The sequence below is a fragment of the Salvia splendens genome, chromosome 2, assembly GCF_004379255.2.
Source record: "Salvia splendens isolate huo1 chromosome 2, SspV2, whole genome shotgun sequence".
Taxonomy (NCBI): domain Eukaryota; kingdom Viridiplantae; phylum Streptophyta; class Magnoliopsida; order Lamiales; family Lamiaceae; genus Salvia; species Salvia splendens.
The window spans coordinates 11,174,142-11,192,765 of record NC_056033.1 but is presented as its reverse complement, the minus strand read 5'-3'; the positions used below and the strand labels follow the sequence as shown (position 1 = coordinate 11,192,765).

Sequence of the window (18,624 nt, the reverse complement as noted above, 5' to 3'; positions counted from 1 at the left end):
TGCATGATTATACAGGCGTACATTATATCAGCAATGCAGTCGACGTGCCACAAACGCGTTGGCCCCTTAACTGCCGCCCATCGAGCCTGGAGCACACCAAATGCGCGTTCCACGTCCTTGCGCGCCGACTCCTGCCGTGCCTCAAATTAGGCCTTCTTCTCATCTCCTGGGCATCGGATCGTCTTCACAAAGACGGGCCACCTAGGGTATATCCCATCCGCCAAGTAGTAGCCCATATCATGTCGGTTGTCGTTGGCGACAAAACTGATTGCCGGACCGACACCCTGACACTGCTCGTTGAAAAGTGGCGACGAGTTGAGGACGTTGAGGTCGTTGTTCGAACTAGCTATCCCAAAATACGCATGCCAAATCCACAGCCGGTAATCAGCTACGGCCTCGAGGATCATCGTGGGATTCTTTCCCTTGTAGCCGGTAGTGTACATCCCCTTCCAGGCGGCGGGGCAGTTCTTCCACTCCCAATGCATACAATCTATGCTGCCTAACATCCCTGGGAACCCATGCTGTTCCCCGTGCATCCGCAGCAGATCCCGGCAGTCATCGGAGGTAGGGCTTCGAAGGTACTGATCACCGAATATTTCAATCACGCCCTGACAGAAATACTTCATACACTCCAGGGCAGTCGTCTCACCGATGTGGAGGTACTCGTCCCACATGTCTGCAGCGCCTCCGTAGGCCAACTGCCGGATTGCCGCAATGCACTTTTGAATAGGAGTTTGGCCGGGTCTGCCAGACGCATCGTGCCTAAAGCGGAAATACAGATATCGTTGCTCCAATCCGTTAACAATACGCATAAACAGGGACCCGCGCATCCTAAAACGGCGCCTGAAAAGGTTGGCGTTGAACCGCGGCTCCTGTGCGAAGTAGTCTTCGTATAGGCGCTGATGTGCAGCTACGTGATCACGATCAATCACCGCTCGGCGGTGTACCACTGGTCGAGGTCGAGGTACCGCCGGCTGCAAGGCCCTCTGCATCCATTGATCAATCTCACGGTTCGTATAGGCCTCTAGCGCTTCGTTCATTATACGCTCGTACTCCTCAGCATCCCCACCACTCCCACCACTACCACCGGCATTACTCATTTCTAGGTGTTGATCTTGTACAGAAATTAAGATAGAGAGAGTACTCGTTAATACAAGTGGTGCGAATGAAAATGACGGGCAAGTCGCGTATATATAGTGTTTCGGAAAAAAAAATTAAAAATTCGCGCTAGGCGATCCGGACGCTGCAATAGCGCCTAGCGGATCGCCTAGCGCACCGCCTAGCGCCACGGAACCGCCGAGCGCTAGGCGGTTTTTTTTCGTGAAAATCGCTGGGCGGCTGCAATAGACCGCCTAGCGCACCGCCTAGCGCCGGCGCTCGGCTAGGCGGTGCGCTAGGCGCTATTGTGGATGCTCTTAGAAAATGGGAAGAATTAGGCGGTGCGCTAGACGCTATTGTGGATGCTCTTAGAAAATGGGAAGAATTAATTGGTGATGTAAATGTTTTACTAAAGAGTGTAGTCCAAGACCTCTCCATCCAATTGTCTGACTCACTGAGACGCGAAATCATCAGGTTTGGGCCGTCCATCTGCAACGAATTGATCCTACGGATACCTCCAAATAGAAATGGGACCCACTCGATACTCATAGGCCGCCGCAACTTGCTCTGCTTTTAACCTTCAACCAATCTATACAATCAAATTTTGTACAACAAAAAACTAGGTCATTTTAAAAAAAATAGATTTATTTATATATTTAATTTAAATATATGGATGCATATATAATACATGAGAAATGCATAATAATATGGTCATATATTTATGATCTGTGTATAAATTTTTTTTGGAATAATAAATGTAATTAGTGAGCACTTTAATTCAAATTTTAAAAACAATAGAAAAAAAATCCAAATAAAAAAATAAAAAAATAAGGTTATAGGCTAATAAGTCTTTTTAACTTATCCACTCACAACATTTATTATTTTAATATATAATTAATACATCAAATTATTAATATAACTTTATTCTGATTGTACAAAATTTTGGTTCTTTATCGCCACTCTTTAACCTTTCCCCTCATCTAACGGTCAACATCCACCAACGGTCTAGATTCGGCAGCGCTCAAATCAATGCACCCCTCTCCAAAATCATCTTCTATTTACATTGCACTGCTATATCAACAAATAGCAATTTTTTCTCTTACTTTGGCATTTTATTACTATTAACATTCTACACATATATATTTATTCCAGAATTAGTGCCCATTCCCATTTTATAAATTATACGAAAATACTTCCAATTAATATAAATTGATTCAACATCAATAAATTTAGGCTGGAAAAGTAACCGGGTTCTAATAATATCATCTGAGATAGAGCAACGAATGTCAGTCATATTGGTGTAGAAAATTATTTTTAGTTAAAAATTATTTCCATATTAAAAAGTGTAATTGAAATTAATTTACTGTTATAAATACTCCATATATTCATCAATAGTATTGTAATTTGAATTTATTTGCCATAGTATTAGATTGATATAAAAATAGTAGTAGTAGTAGTAGTATTTCGTTATTAGAGCACCCGCAACGCGTGCCGAAACCGTTCCGCGTGCCGTTCCGCCGGAACGGTTTCGCCGCGGAACGCGTTGCGGCGCTGCATTCCGCTCCCGTCTCGTTCCCATTCCGTGCCGGGTGCCGACGGCACGTAACGCGGCACGGAACAAGCCGCCACGCGCCTGGGCGACGTGGCCGATCCCCGTGCGTGCGTGCTTCCCACTCGCCGGCCCGCGAGTGGGACACGTCAGCAATGACGCAATAATTATTTTTTTTTTTATAAAAATCGAATTTTTAAAAAAAAAAATTTTTTTTTAAACGGTAACATTACCGTTTTTTTTAACTTTTTCTTAATTTTTTTAATTTTTATTTTTATTTTCTTATTCTATAAATACACCTAATTCATTCATTTTATACACAACTACACATCTATTCTTCCTACATCAACATCAATTTCTCTCCAATTTTCATATTCTATCTCTTCAAAAAATGTCCGGCGACGGCAATTACGGTGGTGGCGGCGCCGGAGGGTGGGATCTCAACGCGTTCGGCGATTGGGAGACCATGTACAACACACTTGGTGGTTCTGGGTCATCGACGCCGGGCACGCAGGGGTCGGCGACGCCGGGTGGGTACCAACCACCCACTTTCGATGTGGATGCCTACGCTCGAGGCTCCGGCTCGCGGCTTTCCCAGGGTTTGTCCCAGATTCGGGAGGATATCCCCGTTGAACCCACTCAGGGAGGAAGCTACAGGGCTGCGTCTGAGGCACCCGAGGAGGATGAGGAGGAGGAGCCGGAGGATCTGGGCCGGCATCCCTACACCAACGAAGAAACAAAGGCGGTGTACACCGCCTGGCTCACCGTCTCATATGATCCCATCGTCGGCAACCAACAAGCCGCCAAGTGCTTCTGGGAAAAGGTCCGTGATGTCTACCACGAGACTAAGCCGAAAGGGGCCCGGAAGCGCAAATATACAATGCTTCGTGCTCACTTTGGCCGAGTCGATTTACAGGTCAAAAAATTCTGCGGGATCTACTCCACCGAAGCGGCGCACTACCAAAGCGGAGCTTCGGGCGCCGACATACTGAGGGCGGCTATGCGCGCCTTCCACCAGGACACCGGTGTACAGTTCAAATATGTTGATATTTGGCAGCTCGTCAAGGACGAGGAAAGGTGGGCCGGTGGTGTCCGCTCCAGCTCGGGATCAACCTCAAAGCGGACGAAGCACACGACGAGCGGCCAGTACTCGTCTGGTGACACCGATGCGCCCAGTGATCGTGGCACGCAGGAGGTTGGGGTTACGGCCGCCGAGTACGAGGGATCTAGCCGTGGGCGCCGTCGTCCGCAAGGGACGAAGGCGGCGAAAGCGGCTAGAGCGAGGAAGGGCCGAGGAGAATCAAGCCAGTCGGCCTCGGGATCGGGGGAGGCTCGAACACACTTATGGTGGCGTACATAACCGCCACAATGGCGGACACTTCCCGCTTCTCGTACGCCCAATACACGGCCTGGTGGAACGGAATTGTGCATATGGCAGGACTACTTGGTCTTCCCCCTCCCCCTAAACCTCGACCGCCTCCGGAGGATGATTCGCCGGCGGAGTAGTTTTTTTATTTTCCCACGTTTAATTGTGTGTTTTTTATTGTGTGTTTTTTATTTTTTTAGGATTTGAATTGTGTGTTTTTTTTAATTTTTTTAAGTTTAAGTTGTAATTTTTTTTAATATTGTGTGTTTTTTAATAAAGTATGTTTGTTTTTTAATAAAGTATGTTTGTTTTTTAATAAAGTGTGTTTATTTAATTTAATTTAGTTGGAAATAAAAATAAAAATTGAAATAGAATGAATAGTAATTTAAGGAACGGTTAAGGAACGGTTAAGGAACGGAGGGTTGCAGGTTCCGTTCCTTAGTTAAGGAATGGAGTAAAAAAGTACAGTGGGGCCCTCAAATAGTGGTTTAAGGAACGGTATAGGAACGGTATAGGAACAGCGTTGTGGATGGCCTTAAGGAGAGAAATAATAATTCAAAAAAAATTACAGTATTTTTTATATAAAAAAGGAAAGGAAAAAGAAAATAAATCCTGCAGCGTAGATCCCTAATTATTTGTCTTTATTTTGTGGTTTGTCTCATAAATCTCGCTCTCAAGGTTGAAGAAGCGGTTTCCTTAGTCTACCGAAACTCGAATTCGAAGACAGGATGAGCGGCGGAGATTCAAATCAGCAGCAACAACAACGGCAGATGCAGCAGCATCAGCATTGGGCAGCGATGCAGCAGTACCAGCATTGGTGGATGGCGGTGCAGCAATATCCCGCCATGGCTATGCACCCGCAGATGATGTATAACCCGCATTACTTGCCCTACTACCCCCACCAGCCCCAACCTAAGCACTATCCACCCAAGCACCGCAATCAGATTCAACCTTCCGGCGAGGACAATAAGACAATCTGGATTGGAGATCTCCAGCAGTGGATGGATGAGGATTATCTCCACTCCTGCTTTTCTCAATCCGGAGAGGTAACACTTTTATCGCACCTCTACGTCTAGATTTGTGATTCATGCTTCTTTGAATCTTATTTTTTTTCCCCAGATTTGAAAATTTAACTTGGCAATCTTCAATCCTTTCATGTGATGAATGATATCTTAGATCTTCTGTGTGTCTCTGCAGTTTAAATAACCAAAGAGAGTTGATTTAAAGTTCAGGAACTTAATTCGAAAAAAGATTAAATTGAAATGAATCAATATCAACCTAATTTTATCATGTTCAGCTTTTCGAATATTTAAATTCATTGGCTGGAGAGAATGCTCATTGATTTTACTTGTCGAAAGAACCTGCAGATGACAGATATTTGCGAAGCAAACCAGATAACCAATTATTAGATGGTCTTCATAAAATAGTGGAGTACTCCATAGAAAAGGAGTTTTGCCAATTTTGGACCCAAAAATGTTACCTATCAATTCTTGATCTAGAAGATGAAAACTACCAATATATTATCTCTGTCTAGAAAGCAATGTATTGCGAAGGAGTACATATTATTAATTTATTTGCCACTGTTATTTTTATATTTGGTTTGATTTATTAAATGCAGGTCTTTTCGGTAAAGATAATTCGCAATAGACAGACTGGTCAATCGGATAGATATGGATTCATTGAGTTCAATTCTCATGATGCAGCAGAGAGTGCTCTGCAGAGCTACAATGGTGCCATGATGCCTAACGCAGATCAACCTTTTCGCTTAAACTGGGCTACCTTAAGCACTGGTGATAGGCGCCCAGAAGCTGGTTCTGATTTGTCAATATTTGTTGGAGATTTGGCTCCTGATGTTACTGATGAACTGCTGCATGAAACCTTTGCTAGTAGGTATCCATCTGTTAAAGATGTAAAAGTGGTGGTTGATTTAAATACTGGACATTCGAAAGGTTATGGCTTTGTTAGGTTCAATGATGAAAATGAAAAGTCTAAAGCAGTGACTGAAATGAATGGTGTCCAGTGCTCTAGTAGGCCTATGCGAATTGGTGTAGCAACCCCCAGGAGATATTCATCTCAGCAACAATATTATTCTCAAGGTGTAATGACACTCCTATTATTATACTGCATTTCTTTGATGCTTTTTCACACAAATTAGTTTTTATGTTTCCAAGTCTCTTTTCCCCAAATATCTGGCTTTTTAAATGATTTACTTGTTTCTAGTCTTCAATATAACATGTTTTTTTCTACTACTATTTCATTACAGGTCTCTGTGTGCTCCATTTATGTTTTAAACTCCTTAATTCTTTGATTAATATTTCTTCCATTACTGTCCAATACTCCAATTTACACTTTACTCTCAAATCTCGTGTATAAGAGTGACAAAGGTAAGCCGGAAGTGTAAACAGTTGTCAATTTGAATATCTTATACTCATTGCTTATGGGATTAAAAATTTCACCCATGTTTTAGTCTAATCCTTTTCTATTTATTCTTCATTTGGGAAGTTTCTTTTTTATTTATATATTTTGTATATGAGCTATGTTTGTTAAAATGTTACATTTATTCAAGAATTCTGACTTGTTTTGTACTGACTGGCTGATGTCCTTCAAATGATCCTGTACGTATAGGTCAATCAGAGAATGAGTTAGCCAGCACAACTGTAAGTTCAGCTTTGATATTGCTTGCTATTGGAAATTTTATATCATGATTAACAGGATATCCTATGTCTCTTTTAGATTTTTGTTGGAGGGCTTGACTCGGAAGTCACTGATGATATGCTCAGAGAGGCTTTTACTCCATTCGGCGAGGTTGTCTCTGTGAAAATACCAGCTGGAAGAGGATGTGGTTTTGTACAATATGAAAAAAGGTAATTTTGTTATGCGGTTTGTGCTTTTGACTGCAATTTCTAATATGTTCTTTCCCTTTTTGTTTTCTCCTTTCTGGTTTTAAAATTCAATTTCTGTTTACATGTAGATTTCATGAAACCATTTGTTAAAGAGTAAAATAAGAACCAGGTTACCTGGTTATGCTTCTTTAGACATTAAGAATTTATTGAATATGGAGAATGTGCCAACGTGAGGACTGAGGAATGGTATAAATTAAATATATGTATATGTTATTATTTGTGGATTGTCACTGCCAGCAGTTGATGACTGCTTTATGGAGAGACTATTTTTCTTATACAAGTTTTATTTGATGGGTGGGAAACAAGGGTTTCTATCACTAAGCAAGCCCTGAAGAAAAACCCTCTTGATTGTTCCCTGCGTATTTTATATCTAAACAATAAGATGACCTATATAAATTTCTGTTTCAACAGAAGCAATGCTGAGGATGCAATTCACAGATTAAATGGGACGGTTATTGGTAAGCAGAAGGTTCGCCTTTCTTGGGGCCGGAGTTTAAACAACAAGCAGGTAAATGCAAAGTCCAGGATAGCAGTTGTATAGTAAAATTATATAGGGTTCCGAATATATATAGAAGGCTCCCATGATATATTCCATCTGTTGATTTGTGTTTGGCAGTCGAGAGGGGATCATAGTCAGTGGAGCCAAAGGCAAGGTTACAATGGATACGGTTATGGTGGTCCAGCCTATTGGGTGGCTTCTTCAAATGGTCGTAGGAGCCGTGAGCAGTCAGTCAGCTAATCTTGATACAGCGACCGCGCTCATTGTTGTAGCTGAACCAGTTATCTAGTCAGAGTCTTACGTTTCATTTTTTTTATTTATAAATTGGGATTTGGAAGAGCTTTGCAGGAATTGGTTAATGACTCATTCTTTGTAGGTTTGACGGCGTCAAATTTAGCTATGGATTATCTATGGTATGATAAACTATTATGAGTAATGGGGTGATAATGTGTGTGCTTTTAAATCCTCATAATATTGAACTAATAACTTATTCCCAATTGCATCCCAATTCAGTTCAAAGTAGCGTATCAAGATTTACTAGCACTGAAAATTTTATATTCTCTCGGTTCTAACTATCGTATTCCTTAGTCTTCGTGTCTAAAAATTTTGACTCAACTTAAGGTTGGGATGAAGTGGGTAATAAATAGTTAATAAATAGTTAAAGTAGAGATAGAGTAAAGTAAGAGAGAGAATACGAAATCAAAGACTTTCTTTTAGATTAATTTCTCTTACTTTACTCTCTTTACTTTAACTATTTATTATCATTTTTTCGAAAATGATTAGCATATGTTTTATTTTTCTGCATGATTTGATTTGAAAAAAATATTCTTTTGTTCAAGGTTGTGTTTTAATTTTCTGCTTTATTTTATGTGTTCGTGCCCATCATAAGAGCATCCACTACGCGTCGCGCCGGTGTCCTGGAGAGACGGGTCTGTCGCGCGACGCGTTGCAGCTCGCCATCCCGTCCCGTCCCGCGTCGCCAAGACAAGCGACGAGCCGTCTCGCCACGTGACGCCCACTCGCCGGCCCCGCGAGTGGGCGTCGTCACGCTGACGCAATAAATCAATTTTTTTAAAAAAATTGAATTTTAAAAAAAATACTTTTTATTTATAAAAATTGTTTTTATATTTAAAAACAATTTTTACAAATAAATAAATACAAGAAATTCGTAATATCCCATATGTATTTGATGAGCTTGCGAATTTATTAAACTCATTCTTGGTTGCTTTCTCTTTTATAGAGACAACCTTGAATGTTTTATGTTTCACTTTCGAAGTGGGACAAAGTCATTCTTGGTTGCTTCTCTTTTATAGAGACAACCTTGAATGTTTTATGTTCCACTTTCGATGTGGGACAAAGTCATTCGTGGTTGCTTTTCTTTTATAGAGACAACCTTGAATGTTTTATGTTTCACTTTCGATGTGGGACAAAGTCATTCTTGGTTGCTTCTCTTTTATAGAGACAACCTTGAATGTTTTATGTTCCACTTTCAATGTGGGACAAAGTCATTCTTGGTTGCTTCTCTTTTATAGAGACAACCTTGAATGTTTTATGTTCCACTTTCGATGTGGGACAAAGTCATTCGTGGTTGCTTTTCTTTTATAGAGACAACCTTGAATGTTTTATGTTTCACTTTCGATGTGGGACAAAGTCATTCTTGGTTGCTTCTCTTTTATAGAGACAACCTTGAATGTTTTATGTTCCACTTTCAATGTGGGACAAAGTCATTCTTGGTTGCTTCTCTTTTATAGAGACAACCTTGAATGTTTTATGTTTCACTTTCGATGTAGGATAAAATCATTCTTGGTTGTTCTTCTTTTATAGAGACAATATCCTTGAATGTTTTATGTTTCACTTTCGATGTGAGACAAAATCATTCTTGGTTGTTTCTCTTTTATAGAGACATCCAAGAATGAATAGTAATCCCACATCGGAAGTGAAATATAAAACATTCAAGGATGTACATATAAAATTGTATTTTAAATTATGTCATTTTTATTTTTTTAAGATTTTAATTATGTTTTTTTTTTTAAATTTTAAGTTGTATTTTTATTTTATGCTATAATGTTATTTTAATTTTAATGAAGTGTGTTTGTTTTAATTGAATTGTGTTGGAAAAAAAATAAAAAATGAAATTGAATGAATAGTAAATTAAGGGATGGAGGGATGGTTAAGGGACGGAGCGTTGCAGGTTCCGTCCCTTAGTTAAGGGATGGAGGAATAAAGTACACTGAGACTCTCAAATAATAGTTTAAGGGACGATTAATGAACGGTGGGGACAGCATAGTGGATGCTAGACTTTAGTACTACAATAATTTTACGCAAGCTTAAAAGACAATTTGAAGAAAACAGCCACTATTGAGATTCAACAATGAACACAATCGTGTATTCTGGTCCTCCTTCGATCTTAAATGAAGAACAGATGATTTGATCACCTAGAATCATTTGAATTCCGAGCATCAACGCTGCGGGCCGGACCGCACTTGGGTCCCGGCCCGCGGCCCCCAGCGTTAAACCACCCCAATTTCCGGCCTGGAACGGTCCCGGTGACGCAGTCGCGTCCCGGGCCAGCGCCTGTGCCACAATTCGAGAGTCCCGGTCCGGCGTTGGAGGTGAAGCAGGCCGTGACCCGTTGCCCCAATTTCTGATTTTTTAGGGTTTTGGAAGGGGAAGAAGTGGGAGGGGGAGAGGGAGATGGGCGACGAAGCTCCCCACGTGATTTTCTAATTTTTATTTTTTTTTGCATTTTTTTTATGTTCTAATTTTTAATTTTTTTTAGTTTATAATTTATTATTTTTGAATTAAAAATGAATTTTTGGTGCTATAATTGTTCAACGGTTTTAATTTTTACAAGTAAAATATGTTGAAATTGTTAATAGTGCAATTTAATAGTTGTGTGCTGGGATTTAAATTTAAGTGAATGATGACGTGGAGGGGATTTGGGGCATGAATCGGGGACGGGGTTGGGATGCTCTTATCGGTTTGAAGACTAAAATGTATTCAATGGCTAAAATGGAGACAGCAGTGAAGACTCCATGGTAGCCATGGTTCAGCCAACAAGAGGTATGCAAATGCAACACCATTACCAATAAATTTGTGGAGAGAGAGCTTCCTCCAGCACTAATAAGTTTGGCATTTGTAGTCTCAGCAATACCACAATAACAAATATTGCGTATCTTATCCCCCTTCGAATTTGTATGCAGTCTGTGTTAAATAATTCAGTAGTAGATTTAATACACTACCGGCATAACAGATAATAGTCAATAAACCGGCGACTATGCTTACTCTTGATAATATCGTGAAGAAAATACAAGACTCTGTCCAAATACAACTCCTCTAGTCATCATGCCTGTTCATAACTCTAAGCTGTTGTTACCTCAATTGAAACCAAGGCCATCCTTGTCTATCTCACTAAAGATATGACACTGGTTCACCATTTTCATTCGGCTGGGAAAGAAGAATGGCTTCTGTTAACACAATGGCTCAGTAAGCTAGCAGCCATTCTTTTCATCTTCTCGAAACTGACTACCATCTGGACACACTGTCATAACTCAAAACTTCATTTTGGGAGAAAAAGCAAGTCCGACATGTGTAGCATACCCAGCCCCTTATTCTGTTTTACACTAACAGCTTAATGATGCCATATAAAATACTATAAAAATAACGTCACAAGCCTATGCAGTCTTAAAATCATTGGGAAGCAGGCCATCCTTGGACATCTCCTGCAGAATGTGAAAAACGTTATCCATGTTCCCTTCTTTGTAATTCACCTCCAAAAGGACTTTGGCTCGGTCACCATCAATAACTTTACAGCTTTTTAACGTATCTTGTAAAATTTGATTCAGCTCTTCCGTCCACCCCACTTTGTGAAGTTCTCTAGCAAGAGCAATAATGGTAACAGCATGAGGAACAAGTTCGAGTTGCACCATTTCCATGTATAGATCGATTGCTTTCTGCAAATTTCCTGCTTTACAATGGCCATGTACGAGAACATTGTAAACTGCTTCACTAGGCTTGTGGTTGCTATGAAGCATTTCCTCAAAAACTCGATCAGCTTTATTCATCAAACCTTTCAAGCAAAATCCCTTCATAAGTGCTACGCTGCTCTGAAATTCAATGCTACTACAGCCCTCTATCAGCAAATCATAAGTAACATCAGAAGGAACATGCTCTTCATAGAACAGCTTGAAAAGCAGCCGCTTTGCTTCCTTACTACGAACCTGCTTATTAAGCCCGTTTATCAACACACTGTAGGTAACAACATCAGGAAGAACGCCTTTATTGATCATTTCATTGTGGAGATACATTGCACTTTCCATATCATCTTCAGCACAACAAGCATTAATAAGAGTAGTATATGTACACTTATCAGGCTGCGAACCTAGTCTCCACATGTCTTCAAACATTTCACGAGCATCGGTTAGTCTCCTCTCTGCACAAAGACCTTGCATCAAAGACGAATAAGTAACAGCATCTGGAAAAATCCCCTTCTTAACCATCTCCTCTTTCATTTGGAATGCCTCATCCAAACGAGAATCTCTACTGAAACCTGATATGATTGTACTGTAACTTACTACATCTGGAGAAACTCCTTTTGCAGTCATATCTTTAATCACTTCCATGCCATTGTCGATTCTACCTGCCACACAATGCCCGTTGATCAATGCATTGTATGTCACTATTGAGGGTGAAAAGCCCCTGTTTATCATTTCATTTAAAAATCTGTATGCTTCATCCATGAACCCCTGCTGACAGAAACCATCAATTAAAGTTGTATAAGTTTTCTCGTTCGGGTTCAATCCCCTGATCTGCAACTGGTCGAAGAACTCCATGGCACGACGCAAGTTTCTGGCTTTACACATACTATTTATCAGAGAAGTATAAGTGACTACAGTGGGAGACAAGCCATTCCTAACCATCTCCGCGTGTAAAACAAGAGCTTGGTGAAAGTTCCCCTCTTTACAGAACCCATTGATAAGTGTATTATATGTAACTTCATTTGGAACCAAGCCCTGACCCTTCATATCATTAAAAACCTTGCCCGTCTCCTTCATCCTCCCTTCTCGACACAATCCATTTATGATAACGTTGTAAGTAATCACATTAGGCTCCAAATTCTTTTCCCACATCAGTTCCAGTAATGCATACGCCCCATCGATGTTGCCCGATTTACAATAGGCATCCATCAAGGTGTTATATGTAACCACATTGGGCAAACAACCCCTTTTCTCCATCTTCTCAAAGAAATCCAACCCCCTATCAATAGTCTTATTTGCACACAGCCCTCTGATCAATATATTGTAAGTAAAAACATTGGGGGAAACATCTTTATGCATCATGTCATTATACACAGTGTTGGCTAACTCAACAAATCCAGAAGCCTTACTCCGAATAATCGCCTCCAAAATCGAATTATATGACAACACACTAGGCTGGAAACCATGATTTGTAGCCAAATTCACAAAATTTAAAGCTCTATCAATCTGCTTCAAATTAGACAAGGCCTTTACCATCAAATCAACCACCGCGGAGCTGGAATTGCAGAGCTGGTACGTGTCGACAAGGCACGAAAAGACCGAATCGCTCCTTTGGTCGGCGGGAAAAGTGAGGGCGGCTTGTTCCGCCAGTGTCTGGGCGGTTTTGTAGAGCTTGAAGCGAGTGAGAATGTGTATGGAGAGGCAGAGGCATTGGAGGTGGGTGGCGAAAAAGGGAAATTCGCGAGCCCAAGTGAGGAATTTAAGGATTAGGGTCTGGTCGTTTTGGGATTGGAGGAGAAGAGAGGAGGCGGCTGCAGGGGTGAATTGGGGGATTAAGGGGTTGAGGAGTGAAGGGTGGTGGTATTTGAGAATTGATACTGCCTTGTCGACGAGGAAGGTATCCGCCGGCGGCGGCGGCGGCGGCGGCGGCGGAGGATGTAGCGAAGTGAGCGGCTTGGATTGGCAAGTGAGGACGTGGAGCGCTCTGACTCTGAGTAGAGATTTTGGGAGGGGCATTTCTGACAGAATCAATTTACAAGCTTTTCGTATCAGATGAGAGCTTTGTAAGGAGAGATTTCAGAAGGTTTAAATTCAGTGGCCTTTCTAAATTCATGTTTAAATTTGCTGACCTTCAGAATAAGGAATCGAGGCATGCAAATTTTTCAAAATAAGAGATTTTTGAATTTTTTTTATTTTTTCTCTGGTTATTTCCATCTCAATATTTGTTATTGACCAAATCACCCTACAATATTTTCACTTCAATTTTGATAATTTTCACCCCAATTCTGATGTCTCTTGATTCCGATACCTCTCCTTTTCACCCAAAAATAAAGATGCATCCAAATCTTCATCAGGATCTACTCGCGAAAGACATGGATCTCTGGTGTTCCGCAGGGGCAGCCACCGCCATGGAACTTTATCTTCCCGAATTGGTCGAGGAGCATAGGAATTCGAGGGTGAGACCCGTTGCAGCGGCTGCTGTGGTTCTTCAGATACTGCCCGAACGTGTTCCAATCTCGCTGCTTCTGCGATTTGTAGCATCTGAGCGACGACGGAGCCGCCAATTTCTGGTTGCCGTAGCTCGAATCAGACATATGCCTGCTGAATTGTAGTGAGGTGGAGCAGACATTTTCCCCCTTTTTTAAAAAAATTCAAAATTTGTTTAGGTCATTGATTTGATGATGAAAGCTGACGAGGGAATCTGAATGAGGTCGGGAAAGAGAAAAGATGTGAAGTGAAGGGCAAAGAAGATTGTCGACGATTTCAAGAAACAGACACAAAAGAGAGAAAACTATATGTGGAAATTATAGGGTATTTTGGATAATTCATAAATGTTGAGATGGAAATAATAATAATAAAAAAGAAGAGAAAAGATAGAAAAATTTAAAAATCCTTTGTTCCGAAACATTCGCATCTCTCGGTCTCATATTTCGAAAGGTCAGCGAATTTAATCCTAAATTTCAAAAAATCAGTGAATTAAAACCCTTTTTCTGAAATCTCTTGTTGTGTGGGTGTGTTAGGAATATTAATTATTTTCTCTTGAGCAATAAAGTGAAAAGCCAAATAGCGATGTTTAATAAAATACACATTACTTGATTGACGCGATGAATACAAAATCAACAACAATTCAATTCTTTTGTTACAGATATTGCTTCATGAATGTAGATGTAGCAAGATGAGTAACAAAAGGAGTATGGAAAAGAAAAACAAAGTCAAGTAGTGGAATAACAAAATCACACGCACTGCAGAAACAAAAATCAATCTTGGTAGTATTTGTTGTTGATAATCAGTAGAACCAACGGATCAAGGGCCAGACAGCGAATTTCATGAGGCCATCTTTGCAGTGGATGCCGTCGTGTTGGCCGCAGGCGAAATAGTAAGGCTGCCACCTCTTGAGCACGAACTCGAAGCCATCACCACCGCCTGCGTTCACATCTCCGATCTTCCTCGCCCTTCTCAGGTCACAGTTTTGGAAGCTCCAGAAATCAGGCAACAGGTAAACACTGTGAGGGAATGTGGTGTCGTTTGGTGGATCGTACTTGAACACTGCATGCATTCAATTTCATGGATGTATAATAAATTATATTATATCAATTATTGTTAGGGTTCAAATCATCACACATCGGATAATTAGAAAATGTGCATGCAGTATGGAGAATATATGCAACCAGTGTGAGGGTTATTTAATGCACATTCGAACTCTACAGTAGCATGATATTGTCTGCTTTGGGCAAAGCAACAATTATGTTAATTACCTAAGGTGTCGTTTAAGAAGAAGGGGGCGTTGTTGATGGCCCAGTTAGTGTAGTTGAACCCGAAACGCCAGTTTTGGTCTCCACCGACTATCAATCGCTTGGACGCCGCCTGAGTTCCATTTGGGTGCCTCTGCCACCAGAAATCGGCCCCCGTGTGGTTCCAGTTCCCGGCCACTGTGCTCCACTCCTTGTTTGCTGAAGCAACGCCGAATGTCGACGCTGCTGCAGCTACAACTAAAAGAAGAAATGCTCCTCTGCATTTCACATCCATTTCTAAACAAAAACTTCTTTTCAATTGAGATAAACTAGCAAGTAGTATAAGTGATGAATGGTTGTAGGAAATGAGTTGATATTAAATTTGTATTGGAGGGAAGGATATATATAGACAGATCGAGAGGCTTTATTTAGTTTGTTACCGCGTATAACTGCAACTTGTAAATCCCCCCTCTTTTTTTTCTCGTTGGTGGTTGGTAAAATAGCATTATCAAATTTCTAAGGTTTAATTGGTCTACTTTTTTACAAAGTAATACCCCGACCTCCACCTGAGTTTATTTTATTGGAAGAAGAAACTATTTAAGCTAATATACATATTTAAATACTTCTAAGGGGTGATCAATTGAGATTTTTTAGCCTAATTCAGAATTGAGAGCCATTCATTTTTATTAAATGAATGGTCCGAATTTCCACATGGAAAATATTTTTAGATTAATTAATTATGAAAGAGCATAATGATAATTTCATGGTACATTTTATTCAATAAATAATTTTTTTAAAATTTTTAATTTTAATTTTAATTTTTTGGTCAACTACATATACAATTCATGTCAACTACACACATATAATGTCAACTAAATATACAATTCATGTCAACTATATACATATAATGTCAACTATAAGATGTTGACATTTGATGTGCAGGCTAATGACAATAATACCCCCGAGTTGACATAATCTACTTGCAGTAAACATTTTGAAAATGTTGTAAATGAGTGGCTGAAAATATATCTCAATTCTCAATTAAACTAAAAAATCTCGACCTAACAGAACCCAACTTCTAAGTTCTATCATCATCTAATATAATCTCATTTTTTATGCATAAGAAATTGACTAATTTAATTAGCATTAATAGGATTCAAACCCACATACTTATTAGTCAATTTCTTATACATGGAATTTAGCGCAATTATGAAAGCGTTCGTATTTATATGTCTCATTTCTCAAGAATAATTATCTTTTTATTTGATAAATGAAGAATATGGACTCGGAATCCCACCAGAACGAAAAAAAATCCTTATTTTAGATGAAGTTAGTATCAATGAAAATACCAATCAATATTTGACATAATAATTTTTATTTCCTTACCAACTGCAATTAAAAATGTTGACAAAATAGTCAACTTATAGGTCAAAATAATCAACTGGAAGTAAACTGCGCATGCATTACAAAGTCGCAAGTCGTGTTGTGTCCACCATTTTCACTATATTTTAATCATTTCCCAAAACGTTTAAATTCTAAACCCACTGTGTAACTTTTTAATTAACAAGCCAAATGAGAATGCGGCAGAAGAAGTAGAATCTGAAATACTCCATATTCCATAATTAGCTAAGTGCGCTCTTACCTGAAAATAGAAGGTCATGAGTTTGACAATTTAGGATTTGCAAATCGTCAGTGATATTGGCATGACCTATATCTCACGTCATTTATCGAATTATAATGCTTACTAAAAAAATTCAAAACAAAATAAATTGAAGGTAGTTTTTTTTTATTTTTTCGAAAGGGTTCGTTGGCTAACGTTCAAAGAGTGTGAAGTTTAATCAACAAATAGTGTCACGACCGCCCTTTCTAGGGTCAATAAATGCGGGCAATCGCGACTAATGGGACTTTAAAAAGTGTTTGACCAAAATAGTTAATATTCAAATAACGGAGGAAAAAAATAAGAGTAATGTCTTAAATCCAACGGCAAACAGTTACTATTTCATAAATTATGATCCAAGAGTAAAAGGGGTTCAAAATATAATTGCGAAAAATAGTATTATCTCACCAGAAGCGTTCAAGAGAAAGAGTGACGTCATGTGTGAAGATACGACTCTCAAAGTTCAAAAAATAAGAAAACAACCAGACATTCAAGCTCGACTCAACATCTCCCCAAGCTCGTAGCCGCTCAACCTGCATATAAGGAAAACACATGCAGGGCTGAGTACAGGGGCGGACGCAGAAATAAACATGAGTAGGGGCTAAATTTTCAAAATTCTATACAAAAATAAATTTTCATGTAATTTAAAATATTATTAGAGGCTTTTATATACCAATATGTTCAAAATATGAATAAAATTTAAAATTTTATAATAGAAAAAAATGTTAAAAATTGGATTCATTAGGGGCTAAAGCCCTCCCCTCTTTACATGTGGGTCCGCCATTGGCTAAGTACTATAACATACTCAGTGGACTTATGCCAAAAACAGTTTATCAAAAATATCCATATTTATCATGCCATTTTCAAGTAACAATCGGGGTTTTATGTTTAGAAAGGCCCGAGGCACCAAAAAATATTCCATTGTTCAAAATCACGGCTGCGCAGCCAATTTCCCATATACGTTGTTAAGAGCGATCCTCCTAACGAGGATTAATACACTTGCAAGAAACACGACCGGGAATTATCCGGCGCCCAGGAGGACTGGGTCGGCGGCGATTTCCAGCAAGAAAGGGCTGTACGCGAGAGAGATTCTCGTCGTCAGCAATTAGGGTAGCGTTTCTTATTGCACAATAATTAGGCCAGAATAATATGGTTTAATTGATAGCTCAAATAATGAAAGAGTGGCCCTATTTATACTAAGACCCTAGGGTTGCTTCGACTTAACCTATACGTTCGGGAAAGAACCAACTAAGAAAACCCGAACGAGGCTTATAAAACGCCCGACTCAATTACAATAACATAATTAATAATCCATAACTCAATAAATATGAAAAGGAAAAGAAAAGAAAAAAAAAGGAAAACTGAACGACTCCTACTTAATTACGTCGCTACTTGGCGACGTAATGTGCCAGCTTCTGCGGTGGCTTGATTCGATCCCTCGGCCTCAACGATCTTGCCTCTGCATTGTTCGCGTTCTTCTTCCGTTGCCTCTGCTTCCATGTCTTCTTGGCCGTCGCCGATGCTACCTCTTCTGCGGGCGGTTCCTCATCCTGTATTCTCGGAGTGTCCTTATCAACTCCTCCCTAGTTATCAGCCTCCTTGACCTCAAGGGGGAGATTCGGGAAACGCCGTCTGATCACATCGATTGGCTCCCACGACGGCGAGTCTGTCCCATCAGACCACCACACCAGCACGTGTTCCGTCGGTTTGTCGTCATGCCACAACACTTGTGAATCCACAAAGCCAAAGGAGTCACCACTGGCCTGCTCCCTACGAAGGCCGCTAGAAACTCCATCCGCGGAATCGATCCCTCATCACCCGCCACGAATTCACGAAGTAGACTG

At 40.1% G+C, this 18,624-nt stretch overlaps 3 protein-coding genes across 3 annotated transcripts; 1 reads left to right on the top strand and 2 right to left on the bottom strand.

Moving 5' to 3' along the window:
- The first annotated feature begins 4,649 nt into the window (after nt 1-4,649).
- On the top strand, nt 4,650-7,851 carry LOC121760929 (polyadenylate-binding protein RBP47-like). Its single transcript, XM_042156522.1, has 6 exons — nt 4,650-5,059; nt 5,632-6,109; nt 6,639-6,670; nt 6,747-6,877; nt 7,328-7,424; nt 7,533-7,851. The coding sequence occupies exons 1-6, from the start codon at nt 4,742-4,744 to the stop codon at nt 7,653-7,655; spliced, it is 1,179 nt and encodes a 392-aa protein (XP_042012456.1). The 5' UTR covers nt 4,650-4,741; the 3' UTR covers nt 7,656-7,851.
- Nucleotides 7,852-9,641: 1,790 nt separating this feature from the next.
- On the bottom strand, nt 9,642-13,489 carry LOC121788028 (pentatricopeptide repeat-containing protein At5g39710-like). The gene has a single exon (XM_042186884.1). It carries the CDS (start codon nt 13,406-13,408, stop codon nt 11,090-11,092), a length of 2,319 nt encoding a protein of 772 aa, XP_042042818.1. The 5' UTR covers nt 13,409-13,489; the 3' UTR covers nt 9,642-11,089.
- An 896-nt stretch (nt 13,490-14,385) lies between these two features.
- Nucleotides 14,386-15,487, bottom strand: LOC121788037 (blue copper protein 1b-like). Its single transcript, XM_042186892.1, has 2 exons — nt 15,148-15,487; nt 14,386-14,938 (listed from the first exon to the last, which is right to left on the bottom strand). The coding sequence occupies exons 1-2, from the start codon at nt 15,416-15,418 to the stop codon at nt 14,679-14,681; spliced, it is 531 nt and encodes a 176-aa protein (XP_042042826.1). The 5' UTR covers nt 15,419-15,487; the 3' UTR covers nt 14,386-14,678.
- Between the last annotated feature and the right edge of the window lie 3,137 nt (nt 15,488-18,624).